The 20,673-nt window shown below is 38.1% G+C and overlaps 2 protein-coding genes across 2 annotated transcripts in view; one reads left to right on the top strand and one right to left on the bottom strand.

The window, feature by feature from the left end:
* Positions 1–12,677, top strand: part of LOC135083611 (negative elongation factor A) — a 21,686-nt gene extending 9,009 nt beyond the window's left edge. Inside the window, exons 5-10 of the mRNA XM_063978310.1 lie at positions 1,104–1,211; positions 3,678–3,799; positions 5,444–5,605; positions 8,000–8,083; positions 9,053–9,152; positions 9,813–12,677. Coding sequence (XP_063834380.1) covers positions 1,104–1,211; positions 3,678–3,799; positions 5,444–5,605; positions 8,000–8,083; positions 9,053–9,152; positions 9,813–10,078 — 842 coding nt within the window. The 3' untranslated portion in view covers positions 10,079–12,677. The remainder of the gene's footprint in view (positions 1–1,103; positions 1,212–3,677; positions 3,800–5,443; positions 5,606–7,999; positions 8,084–9,052; positions 9,153–9,812) is intronic.
* On the bottom strand, positions 11,937–20,673 carry LOC135083610 (uncharacterized). The gene is made up of 4 exons (XM_063978308.1): positions 20,304–20,673; positions 19,172–19,315; positions 18,487–18,640; positions 11,937–11,977 (listed from the first exon to the last, which is right to left on the bottom strand). Exons 1-4 carry the CDS (start codon positions 20,442–20,444, stop codon positions 11,937–11,939), a joined length of 480 nt encoding a protein of 159 aa, XP_063834378.1. The 5' UTR covers positions 20,445–20,673.

Genomic DNA, 20,673 nt, shown 5'->3' with positions numbered 1-20,673 from the left:
CTTTATCCGACTGGTTGGGTGTGGACCAGAGCCGTAGCCTTTCTGTTAAAAATAATCTCCCGTACTATGATAATGTCAATCCTAACTTTCCTCACACTTACCTTTCCGTTATCACTGGTACAATAGTTAAGTAGAAATAAAAATGTTAATTAAAATAATAATAATAATCATTAGACGTTTAGACAAATTCAAGTTCTTTATTTAGTGCTTTCTTCTTATGATATTTTCAATAATACAATGTATTTAAACTATTTTCAACCTTATGTCCTACACATAGAGTTCAAAATTAATTGAAGAAAAAATACAAATCATGGTAGCATGATGTGCCAGGAACTCTAAATAAATTCTAAAATAATAATCTTTACTTGCTTATGAACCAAATAGTATGAATTCATGGATAAAATAAATATTTTTTTTCCGACGCGCATTAAAATTCGCCCGCTGTGTCCTGAAGAAAAATTTTTTTTCACCTACTTTTTTCAAAAAAAGTACCATACAATGGTATATATTTATAATCCTGATAAATGTAGCTTTCAGGACGTATTTTTTTTATTAGATTATCTCCAGTGGTTTAAAAATAAACGACGTTTATTTAAAAAAAAAACTTTTTGGTTTTTGTGAATTTTACTCCATATTTCTATTTTTTTGTATGAAAAGGCAAAAAGTTTGTTCTAGAAATGAATTCGCCATCCTTTAATTATCCGGAAAAGACACCACATTTGCCCTAATACCCATAGTTTTTAAGATATGGGCCTTAAAGTGAAGCGCGGCAGAAGAAAACTTGCCCCCCCTCCCCCTGCTACCACAGGGGGGGCTCCCGATGTCTACCGACGGAAATCTACTCAGGAGCACCCAAAGAACAACTGGTGCAAAAATGAGCCTTCTATACCAAAGTGGAGGGGTTCTGTCACTAAATTCCCTACTATCTCTAGATCAGGGCTTGGTGAGTGATTGATTTCATCTTTATCAACTTGAAATATGTGTAGTTTCGAGGGATACGTACGTTTAAGTCTCATAAAGAACATAATAATAATATGTGGAACATACAGTCATATTAATAAGGTTAATATTACTTAAAGACTAAAGAGTACGAGTTGTTTCAGAAATGGAAGAAGGCGCAAAGAAAGCCCAGCCCGCGGCGCCCGCGTCGCCGCCGCCGCCTGACTTCGCCAAGGGCCTGTTACCAGCCAAGACGGAACCAGAACCAGCCGGTAAGTACACTAGTGGTATAACATGATTTTTCACGTAAAATCAACTACACTCGGCATCAAATAAATCGCACCTCCCGCGACAAGCACTTATCAAACGTATGCATCCCCACTTCCCACCAACATTGGTACCATTTGAAAGCCTAGTTTTAAACTTCATTTCATTAAAGGAAAGGTTTTTACCCCAAAAATGTGTCTTTACAAGGATCCAGAGTCACTTCTTCAAAAAATAGGTAGTTACGCTATAGCCATTTTTTATGACTTTAAAACTGTTAAGTTGGGATTAATCGCTATCCATCTGTTAAAGAGGACACGTGAGATCTTTATTTGGTTTTATAACCATAAAAATTGGTCTGATTGATCCCAGAGGTGAGCCCAAAGTGAGGTCTATTTTCAAGTCACATTTATGGTATATGTTAATTATTTATTTAGAAATGAAATGTATTTTTCTTTAAGGATATTTATTGGGCTTTCAAATAACACCAATATTGTTGGGGTACAATGATTGTGTCAGAAGAAAATCATTAAAGTTCGCGTCGCGGAAGGTGCGGTTTATTTGATGTTGAGTGTATTTACATAGGACACGAACTCCTGACCTATTGTCTGCTAAGAGTAGGCTTACACCGTTGATTTTTAGTTGGCCGATAGTTGTGCCCGATTTTAATTTGTATGAAGAATCGGCCAAATCGAATCGACGTAGTGTGCGCACTCCCATACATGCCCATACTTATCAACTGCCCGACTAAACTATCGGCCGACGAAAATCAACGGTGTGCGCCTACTCTAAAAGATTACTCGAAATCGGGGCGCGATCCGGCCTATTGGACCGCAGAATGATCAGATTAGGTATATCTGACAAAACATTAACTACTCTACATAAGATGCTACATTGTAAAATCTTGATCAGCCCTCTGTACATACAAATAATGGTTTTACGTGCATATGTCATAGTCAAAGGTCGATATGCAGTCTCTTCGCGGAATGACTGGTCTATCCTAGGTTTGACCAAGGCCTTCAGGCAAACCCCGAAGTAAATTCTTATTTCGGCCTTTGACTAAGTCAAACCTAGAAGTGCCTAAACGGTTCAGTCAAACGTCGAAACTAAAATAATCTGTTTCGGGCTTTGCCTAGTCAATCCTAGAAACGACTGACAGACTCGGTCAAAAGTAGACGGCAAATAGAAAACCAGGCATGTGTGAGTCGGATTCGCTCACGAAGGGTTCCGTGCGACTCTTTTGTTGTATGGGAGCCCCCTTAAATATTTATTTTATTTTAATTTTATGATTTATTTTTAAAATGCAAATAAAATTATGTGAATATTTCAAGGGTTCACCTGTTTACGTTTTAATTAATATCAAGTAAAAAACTGCAACAAGTCACGTTTGCTGTATGGGAGCCCCCCTTAAATATTTAAGTATTTTATTAATTATTTATTTTTTAAGTGAATGATTCATGAGACAGCATTTAGCGAAGTCATAATAATAGGGTCTAAACTCTTTATCCTTTAAGGTAACAGAACCCTAAAAATTAGTAATTATTCAAGATCGATCTAGAAACACTGACAACCAACCTCAGTACTGTATAAGTTTAGTTACTCGTACCTTCACCTAAAGAGATAGCTGCGCGTGCGCGTGAAAACCGACCGTTGTAACGCCTATGCAATAAGTTCGAGATCAGAATTAAGTATAGTTTAAAGTCTTAATTGAGGTTTGACTAGTCAAACCCCGATTTCATTAAATTGAGTTTCGACCTTTGCCTGACCAAATTAGTTACTCCTAGGTTTGACTAACATTATTTAGTCAAAGGCCGAAATGTTTGGGCTTTGACTAAGACTTCTAGTCAGACCTGAGGATTGACTAGTCAAACCTAGGAGTGCCGGAACTTCGAGGTTTGACTATAACACATATACGAAGCATGTCAATCAGAAATTAGCAATATTTATTTGCTTTTAACATGAGAAAGATATTATACCATTGATAAATCCATGTTTTGACAAATAAGTTGGTAGTGGTCGACTAGGATTGAATTTTTATTTTTTTATTTTATTGGAAAACACAATAGATTACATTATTTGGTTAGATTAATACTAAATTTACAATGGTGTTAAGCAAGATAGTAATTCTATAACGTGTAACGACGGAGCGCGGCGCAGTGTGATAACCGCCTTACACTTTGTTTTAACCGTTCAACACTGCGGGACCATACATGCCAGTGGAAAAGCAGTAGCACTAGAAATTCCGTCACCAAAATCTACTCTACTGTAGGGCTACAGGCGTTTCTAATATACGTATGCGGCGCGCACGCACACACTGACAAAATTCGGCGCAACCACGACTGGCTCCTCGCTAATCCACGCTAAATTTTGTCAGTGTGTGCGTACAAACAAACCGCGCTCGGTGCGTTTCTATGAAGATAACCTACTCATTTGTATTTACTCTGTTTCTAACCACGTCAAATGTTCGTCCACAGCGGCGAGTGCGAGCGAACCGACGGCAGCGACAGAGGCGGCGCCCGAGCCCGCGCCGGAGTCCGAGCCAGCGCCGCCCGCGCCCGACCGTCCGCCGCCGCTCACCAGCCCGCTACTCGTACAGGTATGTACATAGTACATAGCAATAGTTAGATAAGATAAGATAAGATAAGATAATTTATTTATTTGCTTAAAACATGGTATACATAATTAGATATCAGTGTTACATGGTCGAAATGTGCTCATGTTCTGCTTCATCAAAGAATGCATGCAAATATTTTATATACAGTAGTTGGAATCTAATTAATTAATACAATAAGTTCATAATAATGTTTCAGTTACAATAATGTCAGAATTCAATTTAAGTCAATTCATTTCAATTTACAATAATGGCAACAAAATATTAATAATCAGCTTAGCACGAATGTTATGTCGGAAAGAAATCCTTCATGTCATAGAAGCTATGTTTGTTTAGCCATTTATATAGTCTATTCTTAAACAAATTAATAGTGAGCAGTTTAAATTCATTTGGAATTTTATTATAGATTCGAACACACATACAAATACAGCTTTTCCCATACTTTGTTGATTTTGGTATATCACTTAATATCAGTCTATGGGGATATCTAAGATGAAAATTACCCGCTTTTTGAAAGAGCTCCGGATTTTTGTGTACGAAAATTGCTACTTCATAAATATACAGGCATGGGAATGGCAGTAGTCCGAGGCTTTTAAATAGTGGCCTGCAGGACTCGCGAGGAGAAATTCCACATATGGCTCTGTTACACCTTTTTTGTGCTATAAATACCATATTTTTGTTTGTACTGTTACCCCATAGAATAACCCCGTATCGAAGGATGGATTCAATGTAGGCATGGTTATTACAATGTGATCTTAGCCAAAAGCCCGAGAAGCGAACAGCAATAAATGTTATTCTTGATAATAAACTCCGACAAACGTTACTTCGACATTACGTTACTCCGACACTACTGAATATCGACATGACTTTACTTTGACAGTACTGAATATCGACATGACTTTACTTCGACACTACACTACTCAGACAAAGGCGTAATATCCTTTGTCTGAGTTTAGTAGTGTCGGAGTAACGTTCGAAGTAACGTTTTTCGGAGTTCAGTTCTTGAGCCCGTGAAAATATGTCTGTCTTTTTCTCTTTATAAAAGTGTAAAAGAAACAGATACACTACACTCACGGATAATACTGTCACAGGCGACAAAAAAGTCACGCGTGCGCGCGTACCTTAATAAAAGATAGATTTGATTGAATGAAATCCAACATTACTTCTAATATAAATAATATGACACTATAGGCCTAGCGCATAACGTAACGGCATATGACGTGACAGATCATAGAAGTCTGAACATCTGAATTCTTGTTGACATGTGACGTCACAAAAACACCCTCCCATGCCGTTCCTATATCTCATCTCAGACACTGACTCAGTATTTTTGTACATGAACGATTATGTTAATGCATCCGCCTTATTCAGTCACACAAAGCAACCAAGTTATTGTTTTTTTACTCCATATGGGACCTACTAAAACCAGTATCATGACTCGTAGCCTCTTTAAGTCCCATTGAAACGGGCACCCTAATGCAACAGGGTGGCAATACCGTTTCCTTTTAAAGAAGAGGAGATTCTCAATTCGTCTTTTTTTTCTTCATTCGTTTTTTTGTGCTATAAATTATGTTGTATTGTGTACGATTTAAACTATTTTATTTACTAAAACAACCGTTATTTCCCCAGGGCACGGGAGCGAAACCAATCGTCCTGGGTCAACAGCCGAAGCTTCTAATAGCGGGGCAGGCGGGCAAGCCGCTGCTGCTGTCAGCTCAGAACCTGCTCAACACCTCCGCCGTCATCCTGCAGCCGGGCGGCAAGGCCGTGCTGCTGCAGAACATCAAGCCGGTCAGTACCATGTTGGAAATATATTCCCACTGTAAAGAGAAGCCGTATAAAGAGATAGTGTGGTGCTGCTTCAAAATATCAACCGGTAGTATCTCAAAACAAGCGAATTAGGTTCAAAATGTGGTGGGAAATATATTCCCACCATGGGAACTATATTCCCACCGTGGGAACTATATTCTTACTGCCGTATAAAGGGTTGTCCTGCAGCCGGGCGGCAAGGCCGTGCTGCTGCAGAACATCAAGCCGGTCAGTACTTAACACAAGCGAATAAGGTTCAAAATGTGAAAACTATAGTCCCACTACCGTATGAAGTGTTGATGTGGTGCTGCTGCAAAGTATCAACCAGTAATAACTTATGACAAACGAATTAGGTTCAAAATATGGTGGGAATTATATTCCCACTGCCATATAAAGGGTTAAGTGGTGCTTCTGCAAAATATCAACCGGTCAGTACCTTAACACAAGCGGATAAGGTTCAAAATGTGGTGGTCAATAATAAAAGTACGGACAGTCGTATAGACTAGAACAAAATTTGTATCACAAAGTGTTTACCAGTATTATGTTCCGCAGGTGACACAATCAAGCGTTTAACCACAGAATAATAATAAGTACTACGTACAGAAGTTTTACTTCGCGAAGGTATTTAAAAAAATGTATGCTCAATGCCATTAACAATATGGTGTAATTTAGCCTGTCTCAAGAGTCAAGCACCATTTTGTTGACAAACGTCAGTGATCGGCACTGCGCCGAAGCTATAGGGCTGACTTCGGTAAAATGATGTGACGTGAGGTGCCAAACTGCGGAAAATGGCGGAGGAAATACATGATTTAGCATGAATTATCATGAATAATATTACTTAACTACTTATTTACCTCTCAGTGTTTTGAGGCAACTTAAAACGGTACATTCTGTGTTTTTATTATTATTTAGGCAGTTAAATACTGCACAGTATTTAGTACACCATTTTCTTTATTTTCTTCCATCATACACAAGAATGCGCGTGCGTGAGTCAATGTTCGCTCGTATGTGAGGCCTTGTCGAATAGTGTCCTGTAGGTGGGCCATTGTGCGTGTTTTGTTTTCGATGTAAACTCGCGGAGATGAACAGGCCTGGTTTAACCATGTTTATGTTCTGCAGGTGACCCAAACGGTGGTGCAACCAGCGGCGGCGCGCAGTCAAGCGCCCGTGCCCGCACTACACGCGGTGCAACCGCAACCGCCACCGCAGCCAGTGCAGCAACCGCAGCCGGTGCGTATCTAAATATATTTGTATGAAAAAATCTAAACCGCGTAAGATAGATGAAGGGGGTAAAACGGGATCCACGCGTACGAAGTCGCGGGCGGCCGCTAGTCTAAATAATTATATAAAAAGAGAAACTGACTGACTGACTGACATATCAACGCACAGCCTAAACGGCTAAATGTAGGCACTTGAAATTTGGAAGGGACAGCTTAGGTACCGTAGAGGTGCACTAAGAAAGGAATTCCCGAAATTCCCACGGGAAGGGGAATTAGCGGGAAAATCCTTTTGTATGAAAAATCTAAACCGCTTAAGTTAGACGCTTGAAGGTACCTTAGTAAACTTAAAGCTTAGTTACAACAGGATATTGCAAAATTCCCACGGGAACGGGAGTTAGCGGGAAAAAACATTTGTATGAAAAAATCTAAACCGCGTAAGATAGATGAAGGGGGTAAAACGGGATCCACGCGTACGAAGCCGCGGGCTGGGTGATTCACTGTTTGTACTCCGAATGAGTGGCGTGACGTCACCGTTCAAATGGCGCGAAATATTTGTTATGCGCATCTTTAGGGCCCTGTAACTTTACTTGTAGAGATATTTTCATGATTCTTTCACAGATATAATTGGTTTTACTTGCATTTTCAAGTTTTATTAATACAAATAAATTGGAAACTTCTCAATTGCAACAAAATCGTATTGCGAACTTATTGACTACTTGTGTGTCACGAACTATTTGACGCTGACCGCACTAAGCTCAATATGTTTGTGATACGAATGGGTTGACCACAACAGTCGAGTGCGAAGGTGGCGGGGCTCCAACCAGCAACAGCGTTCCTCATATCAAATCGGCCAGTTTGACACATTCATATCATCGCTATACATCACTTGCCTATGATTAAAATGAAGGATTTCACCAAATGAGTTTGTAATCTGTCATATGTGTAAAGTTCAAAATCAATTGCAATTCTGTAGTTCGTTTCTTTTCAGCCGAAAGACGTCCACTGCTGGACAAAGGCCTCCCCAAGGATTTCCACAAAGACCGGTCCTGCGCCGCTCGCATCCAGGCACCTCCCGCGACCTTCACCTTTGATTCTGTAGTAGGTCGTTAAAATAACTAATAATAATAAAATAATATTATGTTTGTTTATCCAGCAGGTGCAAGCCGAGCGACCGGCAGCGGCCGCGACTCACGCCACGCCCAGTCCACAGCTGCTCCCAAGACGGGGGCTCTCGCTCACGGTAAGTTTTATTTTTATCCACAATGAGGAAGCTCTTGGCCTGTTTCTCACCTGATGGTAAGTGACGATCAGGCCGAAGGTGGAAGCGAGCTTCACTCGGAATCCTCAACCACGGAGGAACTGGCTATCTTACCTCTAACTGCCGGAACACAACAATGCTGTTAACATTGTTGTTATGGCGACAGACTCAGGTAAGATGGTGGTAGCTAGCCAGGCGGACATAGAACAAGCCCTACCACCAACCAAAAGTGTTATACTGTACCTTGTATACTCACTAATAAGGTGCTGATTCGTCAAAAACGTGACGTGTAATACGATATTTGCTCTGAATCCGCAAATACTACAGATCGCATAGAATGAGCGCCCGTTATAGAATACTGGCTTTTGCCCGCGGCTTCACCCGCGTGAAATTTAGTGTCACAGATCGGCATAAATTATAGCCTATATGTTAATCTGGGTTACAAACAATAATAATATGTTTCAACAAAATCCGTTCAGTAGTTTTTGTGTGAAAGAGTAACAAATATCCAGACATCCAAACTTTCGCATTTATAATATTAATAGGATCCATTAGTTCTAAAAAAAAAGATTAAGTCGAGTTCTACAGCCCTGTAATTTTATAACTGTCCATAAACAACAGTTCAAATTCAAACTGTTTATTTATGCAAGTAGACTCCTAAAGAACATTTTATCTCGTCCCAACCCTACCACTGCTTCGGGACAGTAATATGGGCCAGCGCTGAGAAACAGCGCAAGAAACTAAGTCACTATTGTCAGCCTCTTTTTGAAAAAAATTACAAGATTGATTACTAGTGTGAGCTAGGTAGTATTGATAAGATAGTTGAAAGCACCATTTTACATTTGATGTCGAGATTTCCCCTTAATAATTCATTGGTAACAATTAAAAATATTTGAATGGAAAACATTTAGTAATTTCTTTTTCTGTAATTATAATGTGTTTTTGTTCCAGCGCGAGCAAATGCTTGAAGCTCAGGATATGTTCCGGAACGCGAATCGCGTCACGCGCCCCGAAAAAGCGCTTATACTTGGCTTCATGGCCGGCTCACGGGGTATGTATCACTGTACCAGCATTCATGGCCTATTAGTATTGTAAGTTACTATACAGCTCGATGGACTGACGACCTAAAAGGTAGTGGCTACAACACTCTTTATACAACTCTTTTTTAGGAGATGCTTATATTTTAACATTTGAACCAATAAAAAGTTACCAATGTAAGAAGTCATCCCGTCATCGTTGAATATTATCCATCGGGAAAATTTTAGTCGCCGTGACAGTATGTTTCTCAGTAGATAAGAATAAGTACTACCTTGTCTCTCTTTTCCTCTTTATAAAAGTGTAAAAGATAAAGATATACTGTCACGGTGACAAAAAGTCACCCATACGCGTATAACCTTACGCGTATGGGTGACTTTCTATATTTCCCATATTCAATCAGAGTCCAAATCCGGATTGCAACTGTCAAATTTGAATCTGTTTTCGAGCAAAAATATCCATATATTTTATGCGTTTACACTTTAATATTGTTTAAACAGTCTTATAAACAATATGAAAATGTAAAAACATCGAAAACCGTAGATATTTTGACCAAACGCCAAACACATATTGACATTTGACAGTTGACGGACGGATTTGGATTAGAATTTAATATAAAAATCCAGCATAGTCATCTGACATTTTACTAAGCTAATCACAACTTCTATCTTTCCAGATAACCCTTGTCCAAACCTAGGCAACATAGTAACAATAAAACTATCAGAAAACATAGAGAACGTTCTGCAATCGGACGACACCTACCTCACAATGCTCTCCGAAATGCACTTCCAAATGAACTACAACAACGGCCAGTGGACCCGGCTCAAGAAATACCGGCACATAGACGGAATGGTGCCCCAAAAGATACCACCCGGATCTACGGTCATATCGGCGAATAACCAGCAACCAGTTGTGTCTATAGCTAACCAGAGCGTGAGTTAAGTCTTGAGTACAGTGTCGTATTGTGGTTTTTCAATTGCATTAGATAATGTAACTTAAAACTAGACTTGCGAGCAAAAGTATGGAATCATCCCATTGTGTTTTGTCCCGAGCGATCTTAAAAACTAAATGACTAAAGTCCGGTCGCCGAGCAGATAGAATTTCGTCCAATGACCCCAAGCTACCCATCTTTATCGCTCGCATGTAATTATATTGCTGTCGCGCTCGAACACTCACTGCGGCCGCCCGTCGCACAGTCGCGACAGCAATATAATTAATTACGTGCGGTCGCACATAAGGATGGGTAGCTTAGGGTCATTGGATGAAATTCTATCTGCTCGGCGACCGGACTTTAATAGAAGATAAATAAAAATGGTACAATTTTAAAAGTAATATTTTATACTTTAAATTGATACCAGTCATTCAGTCCTTATGATCGCTCAGAATAACAAAACACAAGGGGGTGATTCCATACTTTAGCTCGTAAGTATAGATGGCGCTAGTTTCTTTGTAGTTTTTAAAGTATAGCGCTAGATGGCGCTATACGAGTATTGCGCTGAAAAAGGTTTCGTTGTAAGTTACATTGTCTATGCTTCGTCTCATCTCACACCACTGGGTTCGAAGACGTGTAAAGGACTGAGTTTTAATAGTACGTAACTAAGGAATATGAAGTTTTCGATTTTATAACTGGCTTGAATAGATAAAAAGCAAGATACTAGCTTTTTTTTCTTATAATGTATAGAGAGATTAAAAGGAGAGTACAGAATGTACTGTTCTGTTCACCTGGTGATATATCGAGAATTGTATTTTCAACTCAACATTAAATACATCATTGTTTTTTTGGAGCCACGATCGGCGATGAAGCACATCATGTTAGTACGTCTTTATTTTGTTTATATACGAGCTACCACCGCTATGAATGCACGCTCTTTGTAATACACATAAGCTTTAAACTTGCTTTTTAGCAACAGGTATTCTAAAATATCGTAGAGAAGCATAAGAAATATTCAGTTACATCATTAGACATTTTAAACCTACAATAATCGTAAATGTTTGCCTAAACGAGATTTGAATTGCTAAAACATTCTAAATAACCTGGACTGAATTCGCAAGGGACCAAAACATTGTTTTTTGTTAGAGAATAATGCTTTTCAAACATGCATAATAATTTTTGATCGGTAGATGTTGTTGTTGATGTTTAAAACATCAGACAGAGAATCGCATAAGACTTTAATGGAATAACCTACTAAAATATCGCTACTGTGTGATAAATAAAAATATCGTAAGGCAGATCAGTTATTGGCGTTGCACGTAAAATCAATTGTTGGCAATTCGCGAAATCCATTCTATGTACCTAATTGAAAGAGAAAGAAAATATTTTTATTTAGTCCAAACATCCTTAGACATAATTAGGACTTCTATTTTTCTCCAATGTTATATTTGGCATTTACTATTGAATAGTCGAATATTTTTTTTTAAACCAAACAACCTTTATCTTTAGACACTCCCCCAGGGCCACACATATAGCGATAAACTGAAGATTAACGCTGCTGCGATGTAGCCAAGTATTCTTCGGTGCTTCTTTTTGCAGTCGCAAAAGTCCGCTCCGTTGACAACGGACCGTTGTTGCCGGAATATAATCACGATGTGTGTGGCCCAGGGATCATAAGGATAAAATATGTCATAATAATGTCAATTGTTCTTGGTAAAATTAATATGATACTTGGAAAAATGTGGCGAATGCATTTCTTACTTTTGGCCATCACCACTGGTCATAGCCCATATCAGCAGCATTCACGTGATTATTCTAAAAAATAAATCACAATACGAGACTGTGGTGCGTATTCTAAATAACAATGACTTAGGTATTTACTAATGTGGACATGTATTTTGTAGTGAATCCTGCAATAAGTACAAATTCATGTTAGTAACGATATTATACCTTATGCTATTGCTTTTAAGCTCTGTAGTTGATCTTGTATAAATGGTTTTTACTAAATAACAGTATACTTACATAATACATATTATATCGAATCCTTTACAGTTCTGTAGCATGCGTTTTTTTGGAAACTATGTAATATGATTAGTGTAAATCTATTTTTTTTCGTGATTTACCTTGCCTTTAACATATAAGTTATCTAGTAAATTCGCATGCAATAAGATTTTGGTTTTTCCCATATTGTCTTGTCTATGTTTAAACAAACCGTACCCGTATTATTTTCTCTGAAGTTTTAAGTTGTATAGTGAAAATCAATTCGATATTATTATCACCGGTTGATTGAGAGAATATCTTTTAGTTGTTTTGTATGGTTGTCATTATTAGTTTTTGTAAATGCTTATGGTTCAGCCAAACCAACGCGTGTAGCCTGCGTGCGCGATGGCGATCAGACGTCGTGTATGAATTTTCAGCAATGCGTTCACATCAACGCATCCTATCATTCTTCTGTCGACAGCAACAAACCTACACAGTGTCAGCCCAAAACTCTGCTACAAGAGTGTCTGTCAGTAGCATTAATTAAATCTTCCTGCGTGCAGTTATTTGGGCACGCAGGGCGCGACATTATGTGCTTCATCGACTGTGGAACTCAACCACAATTGCACTACAAGTTTGAACCATTTGAGAATCCCCATCTATCGTTGGCCATGGCGATCTATACAGCGTCGTTCGGCGATCAGACGTTTCTGATTTAAAAACGGCGGAATTTTAAATTCGGTTGGGTAATTCTGTCATTTCTCTTTGATCTGCACGCGTTGGTGTGGTTGAAGCATAAGTTGTTCACACTGCGTTCGCGTTTTAGAATTTAAAATTCCGCGCAGTTTCTTTACGCGCAGTGATCGCCATCGCGCACGCAGGCTGCACGCATTGGTTTGGCCGAACGTTAGTTTACGGTTTAAGATGTTTATTTTATGTAGATATGATCTCACTGGGTGGTCAATAGGCGTGTCGGTATCTAGTGCCAAATTTTTTTCTTGACTGGATAACACTTTTTTTAATTGACTGAAAATTCTGTAGCGAAAAATTAACTTTAGAGTCAAAATTGGTGAACGTAGATCCACAGTGATCTTGTTTATATTTTATATTAAAAAAAAAAAGGTTTTAAACTGCACAAGAAAGCATATTAGATGTTGAAAAACTTATTAAAGTTGCCTTTGGACCCCTATAGTTCGTAATTTTCCAGCTACGATACTTTATTAGAACATACATTTTTGTAAATTTTTGGCATTCATGTAAATTATTACATTTTTTAAATTAAAAATAAGGAAATTTTTTTGAATCATTTTTGCTAATTTATTTTTATTAAATTCTCGTTTTTGTCGCTACAAATAAAAAAATCCAGTAAATACTTGAATATTTTTTGTAATAAATTTAAATAAGCCTCGTCAGGCAGACGTGGAAATTTCAGCCTTATTGGATACTGCCGTAGTACCAGATTGCTTTGAAATATTATAGTTTATTGTAGCATAGTTTTTCCCATTTTGAAGTGAAAAATGTATTATTCCGGTAAATAATGATACGAAAATAAGTGTATCGCTTTATCTCGCTAATAAATAAAGAAAGAAAACAAAATATTTGAGAATTTAAATGCTCTAGAATTATCTGTTCGAAAATAGCTCTTATAGACAAACTAATAAGCCATTAAATGTGGCAAAAAACAATGTTTTGTCTTCTCTTTTCATAAACTAAGGCGAGAAAGAGATAAACTTATAACTTACGAGTGGCTGTACGTAATTGGGCGTGTATATTTGTATAATTTATGCCCTTGAAGCCTTATTCTATAGATAAGTATAAAAATATATTGTATAAAACCCTGCTTCATCTTTAGCGAAACGTACAGTCGGAAAAATAAATTCCATACCGAAATTGCCTTCGAACGACTGACAACGTGGCAATATTTTGTGCCTTAACTGATTATTATGTATCAGTACATCAAAGTTTAATAGTTGTTGACCGCACACTAGTTTTTTCTGCAATCACATGTAATTTAACCACTTTGGCGGGAAACGGGCTATTTTGTTTTAACACATTTTCCAAACCGACTGTACTATTTGCGTGTAACAGAAGCATCCATAAAGTGTACTTTTCAAGTGTTCTTGCTTTAAGTGTTCAATATATATTTTTGGTAGGTTTTGCCGACCAAAACTAATGTCAGGCTGATGAATATAATTTAGCTAAGACGGAATTGAAACAATGTAATTAAGATATCATGAAATATTCTTTACTTTTTATTAACCCGTTAATTGGCAACTGGCAGAAAAACTTTTTGTTTCGTTAGTTTTCATTAAGGTTCAAAATATGATGATAAAACCAGTAGTAAAAACAGGTTAAATTATGTTCAGAAAATGTATGGAAATGTAGCCAAAATCATGTCTTTCTTCTAATTTCATAAGACTTTGTGCCGAAAAGTAGCTTTTTGTTGTAAACGTGCGTTTTATTCTAAAGTAGATGAGTTAAGATTTTTTTTCTAATTTTAAAAATATAAACTGCAAAATATCCTTCAATGTGTGCGAGTGAGAAAGCGATAGTTGATTAGCACTCACTAGTGCCTGTAGACAATGTAACATTTATAAATCACGTATGTACCTTTAATATTGTAGGTATATTGTATAAATAAATGTTACACTTTCTGGAGGCTCTAAAATTGTGCATTCGTTAAAAATAGTTAATTTTTAATGTAAATTAATGTATTGCACTTCTTGCACATTATGGTAAGGATATTAATATGTAAAAAAATAACTTTTCATTGCCAAATGTTTTTTAATTGTAAACATATTTTATAATTTGTGAAAGTGACAGTTTTTTTTTTCTTCATGTTAAAAAAACTTGAACGAATCTCTTTATATTTTTTATTCCGCGAACGTTTGTATAAAATAAATGCGACTGAATGTAACTATGGCTGATGTGTAACAATGTTTTCTCTCTTTCTGTCATTATTGAAGAGAAAAAGAGAAAGCATTGGATCGTTTATTTGAAAAAGCATAATCACGTTGTATCAATAGTGCTGCAGTTTCAGTGAACAGAATGGTATTCCCTCAATGCGACACTCGTGCCTTTATAGTAAAACCAATTTATATAGCAGGTAAATAACACCAATGACTTGAGAGTCCATTTTATAGCAATTAGCAGATAGTGTAAGTAGATTATTGTGATTCATTCAAAAAACGCCTTTCAATATTTAACCTTTAGAGTTCTAAATCGCATACGAATTTGTGATTTGCATGCGATTTAAACTACAATGCCTCAATGATACATCTGGAATGTTTTATCATGAGAATTAATAATAGTCAATTAAGAAAGTCGCGTACCAATTTAAATTATGTACAGTCAGCATGAAATAGTTCGTGGCATCCAAAGTAGCCAAAAAACTCAACACGTCTTTGTTACAACTGAAATAAGGTTGTGTTGTTAATTTTTTGCCCACTTTGAGTGTCACGAATTATTTGACGCTGACTATAGCTGCAGAAACCGACTAAGGCCAGGTTTCCACTAAAGATAAGCGAAGAAATCTCTACGCTTTGGTGGAAACCGAGCCTTAACTTTGCGCTGTACTCGTAGTATATGATAGCCTCGCCTGTATAATAGCAATTATTGAACTTAGTTTATTCAGTAATATACATTATACATATTATGAATACCATTTCATATTGAAGAAATACTATTCTGTTCACATATTTTTTGTTCAATACATATTGCGGAGTGTAGATAAACAATGTTTTTTGAAAACACAAGTTCCAAGCAATGAATGGATTGTCAATTTTTTTTTGTATTATATTATTTTCGAATATTATGGGGTCCCAAGGCTTGGTGACCAGTGTGGCGACATTTTGGCGTTATTCACTTACATCAATGTCCCGTCTAAAATTCTTGGTTTACATAGACGACATAATAATTCATTTCGGAGGCGATAACGATTTGATCACGGTCGAATATACGTGAATGCGTTTACAATATTATACGAAAATGTGCCCTTTTGTATGCGTTACAACAAATTTTCCACGTCTTTCGACGTACGGTCAGGAAATTAAGTTTAGAGCTAATGATTTTAACTTTGTTATTTTCAGCGATTTATACGAATGTAAATATTAGTAAATGGCTTCCAATATGTATTGAAAGTCGGGTGTCTGTAAGCAGAGGTGAAGGCGACGCATCGCATCGAGTTGCGTACCAAATAGGGTCCTAAAAGTTTAGGGCATAAGGTGTATTTTCGCTGGATTTTATGTATTATTTAAACCAAGTCTCATTTGAGTGTATGATTGTGAACCTTATGCCTATTGCCTTAGGATCTTAACAGCGTTGTGCTGATGCGTTGCCTGCTCTTCGACTTACTTTCGCCCTTAATGTTAAGTGTTTACGCCGACGAGTAAGAGTTAACTATTTTAGTTTATTCGCGTTAGTTTTACGTTTGTTGTACGATGTGTTTTTCTATAGATATTTAATATTCACCATGTATATAGTAGATAGTACAAAAATATTAAATGAAAATATTTAAAATATAAACGGTTTTTTATTTCAATATAATTTACCTAGTTTCCCTTGAAATATTTTTAGGTACTAATCGAATTTTATCAAAAGCCGCTGTTAAATCCGTCTGTTGGCAATAAATGACGTTTTACTATGTTTTTTACATATTTTACTTATTAAAACTTACACTTGCCAGAAAATACTAGAATTAGGACTATTTTATATTTCTTTACAGCGTTTGCTATTTCAACTACATTACACACACCATAATGCGGGTTACAGACCAATACTAAGTTAGATTAGCTTAATAATGTATAGTTTGCACACAACTATGGAAGACTGCTTCAACTATGCGAGCTAAGTTAAACTAACTTACGTCCATATTCACAAACATTACTATGAGGTCTCACAGTGCGCGTGGACGCACAGGGTGACACATGAACCAATCACAGAGCTCTATTCAACGCTGTGCGTTCGATTTGCAGCTTCACTTAAGTAAGCATCGTTTGTGAATACGGGCGTTAAGCTTAGCTCTTGGTCTCTCGCATTACTAATTGAAAAAGTTTATTTATCTTGCGTTATTTATTTCTTAGGAACAGGAGGCGCAACGGTAGGAGCGGGGGTGGGGGGCACGCCAGGAGGGGGAGGGGTCAAAGGGGGGGCTGCGGCCGCGGCGCTGTACAGGTGACGTCTGTACAAATCCACCAGGGGGAGGCACCTGAACACGACTGTAACAAGGAAATAATTACTGCAGTGTCTTGTCCTTCACATTTAGTTTGGAGGATGGAGATTCCGGTTTATAACGTTTTAAAGTTCGGCCAAACTAACGCGTGCGCGATAGCGATGGCGATAAGTAGAAATCAGTAGGATCGCCTTCGCCAACGCCCTCGGTAAATCCTTTTTTATAGAGTATTAACTTTTCCATGGAAGTAACTCTACCAAGTCAGTTACAGTTGGACAAAATGTTAATCTTGTATGAGGAGACGTGGACACTGCCTTGATTTTTACCATAAAATAGGGGTTTACCTATTTATGGGATACTTCATATCGTCAGAAGACATCATTTTGACATTGCCACAAGTACCACGCTCTCTGAAATGTAAGTGATACGTATCGCGGTCATAAATGATTGTAATTAAGCCCGGTTTCCATCAAAGCGGAGATGAGAGATGTCTTTTGAATAACCAATCAGATTTTCGAACCGAAGCTGAGCGGAGAGGTGATGTGGAAATACCATTCCACATCACCATCAATTTCAGCCATAAGACGTCCACTGCTGAACATATGCCTCTCCTAATGATTTCCATATTGACCGATTGGTAGCGGCCAGTGACTTCCTGCTACCTTTATGAGGTCGGTCCACCGTGGACGTCCTGCACTGCGCTTTCCGAAATCTGATTGGTTATTCAAAACAAATCTCCATTTTGGTGGAAATCGGGCCTATTACCGAACTCCGCAGGATAACCAAAGTGACCTAATAATGTGCTCACAGTTTTTATTGAACTTCGAAAGTTCTGAGCTCCAAGGGCGTTTAGTTGCAGTCTGCTAATGGATACAGTCTGCTACCAAACGTGAAAAGAGAGAGAGATCCAACAATACGTAGCTTACAAGCTATGTTTTGTTGATCCCCTTGAGTTGATGGACTTATTAGGTACTTTAACCAAAATCGAAAAAGGGCCGAAGACAAAAAAAAAAAAAAACCAAAGTGACCGACATACTTAGCTCGCAGAATTGTGGGCGGGGCACATATAAGTATAGCTCGTAGAGACGATGGCCGTTGGGACAGAAAAGTTCTCGAGTAGCGACCACGGGCCGGAAGACGTAGTGTTGGTGAAGGTCGCGGGAAGAGCCTGGATGCGGGCAGTGCAGGACCGGTCGTTATGGAAATCCTTGGGGGAGACCTTCGTCCAGCAGTGGACGTCATTTGGCTGAAACGAAAGAACGAACTTACCGAACAGGAACACGACTTCAGGCACGAAGGTGACGAGGCTACGGATGCCGTCGCGCTTGGTCTTGACCACGAACTCGTAGATGGCCACCACCAGCCCCATCACGATGTAGCCCAGCGTGTACCACACGTAGATGTCTACCAGTAGCGCGTTCTCCTGGGAAGGGGATTCAGATGAACATGTTTATTTGATTTATGACGAAGACAGGATCAATCTATTTAACTATTAACCGCGTTGCACGCCAATCTAGAGGAAAGTTAGTTTAAATTCATTCGCTCGCATAGCTGACACAGTTACCCATAGTGTTTTTATAGTTTGCAGTTTGCACAATACTATGGAAAACTGCGTCAACTATGCGCGCGAAAGAAGCTAAACTATAGTAGCTTGGCTTTAGGTCTGCAACCCGCTGTAGCCTAGGCTGTGACGTTTTAATTTTTTTATTTTTTTTTGTAAAAGAGCTTTATTTTAGTGAATTAGGTTTATATTATCGCAAAGAAATCTTAAAGGGGGTGAACCCTATTTCACCCCGATCACCCTCTGGTGAAGGGGAATATTCCCACCTCTCGTTACCACCCCGCCCCGCTGAAACTCCTATGCAGCTATTGGGGTTCAAAGTTAAGAATCGTCTCTCCAGTGCAAACCAGATGTAAGGTGACAAACAAATGTCCACGGTATTGATTCACTCACAAAGACGGAAGCCAGCAGCAGCAGCAGATTGGCCATCTGGAACAGCGTGACGAGCAGCTTGCGCAGCGAGTCGGCAAGTTCACGCATCTCGCAGTACACGTGCATGCACGTGTCGCTCGACATCAGGTCCATCATGCAGCCCAGCTGTTACAGGAGACGAAGTAGCATGTTATAAAGAAAATAATGTACCTAGATACATTTAAAGAGCGAATGTACGAAGTAAAAAGAATGTCTATAGACAATCGTATACGACATTAATTTCGAAAGTAAAAATACGTCGCCATTATTCAACCTAGCATGGTAAAGGAGAATTAAAGGATAGTAAAAAATTGCATTAAAATAGTATGTGTGCAAACGCCTACACGATTTTTCATAGAGCGAAGTGCATTATCCGTTTGAAGGCAATTTGCACGTTGGAAGCTGTAGGCGCTATTACAAATGACGAAAATAGAATTTAACTTAATTACTTACTTACTAATTTATTTAATACTAATCTAGCTAACTCCATGCTTTATCTAACTTTAGGTAAATTACTGTTTCCAAAGTAAGATTTGTGATTTTTATTAATTTATCTACACTAATATTATAAAGAGGAAAACTTTGTTTATTTGTTTGTTTGTTTGGTTGTAATAAATAGGCTCAAAAACTACTGGACCGTTTTTAAATATTCTTTCACCATTCGAAAGCTACATTATCCACGAGTAACATAGGCTAAATTTTATTTTGGAAAAAATAGGGTTCCGTAAAATATGTAGATAATGTAGTCCACGCGCGCGAAGCCGCGGGCGGAAAGCTAGTTGAAGATAAAAGTAATGTTTGCTAGTAATAAGAAACCCAGGCACTGTTAGTTGTCACTTAGTTTGTCGGAACGACTGTGCCACAGACGAAAATATTGTGTAAATGCGGGTGGGTGAAGAAAATTCATCGCGCCTGAGCAGACGACGCCGCATCTCTTCAGTCTGCCCGCGACCATGACTCGTGCAACCGAGTTGAAACGTTAGGAGGGTAAATATCTGTTTACTTTTATCAAAGTGTTTTATTGCAAAATCCCATAACAGTGATAATTTATAATAAGCTACCCTTTATTTGCTACCAATATAGATAAGACATTATTGAAACGATTGCAACTTACAAAGTTTATGATAGATATGACGATGACAGTGCTCTTCCGAGGAATGCAGCAGCAGGTGTTGTCATCACATGGCAGGAGCATGGCCAGCTTGTCGGTTATGGAGTCCAGGGACAAGGATACTGTTGGGTTTTGAGGCTCCATCACCTGGGATATGAAGTTTCTCTTCTTCAAGGTAAGCCAGACCTTTCAGTAAACTTACACACAGTGTTTTTTCTTGTTATAAAGTAATTGTTACGTAGGTAATCTTATTTTCTTAGAAATAATGGAACTCGTTTTGTAATGAAGAGCGAAGTTACAGTTTACAAGGTGTTTTATATTTTTTAGATGAGGATTTTATTACGACAATTTGTCATAGTGTTTTTCTGTCAAA

Source organism: Ostrinia nubilalis, chromosome 24 (assembly GCF_963855985.1).
Source record: "Ostrinia nubilalis chromosome 24, ilOstNubi1.1, whole genome shotgun sequence".
Lineage (NCBI taxonomy): Eukaryota > Metazoa > Arthropoda > Insecta > Lepidoptera > Crambidae > Ostrinia > Ostrinia nubilalis.
This window is presented reverse-complemented; position numbering and strand designations above follow the sequence as displayed.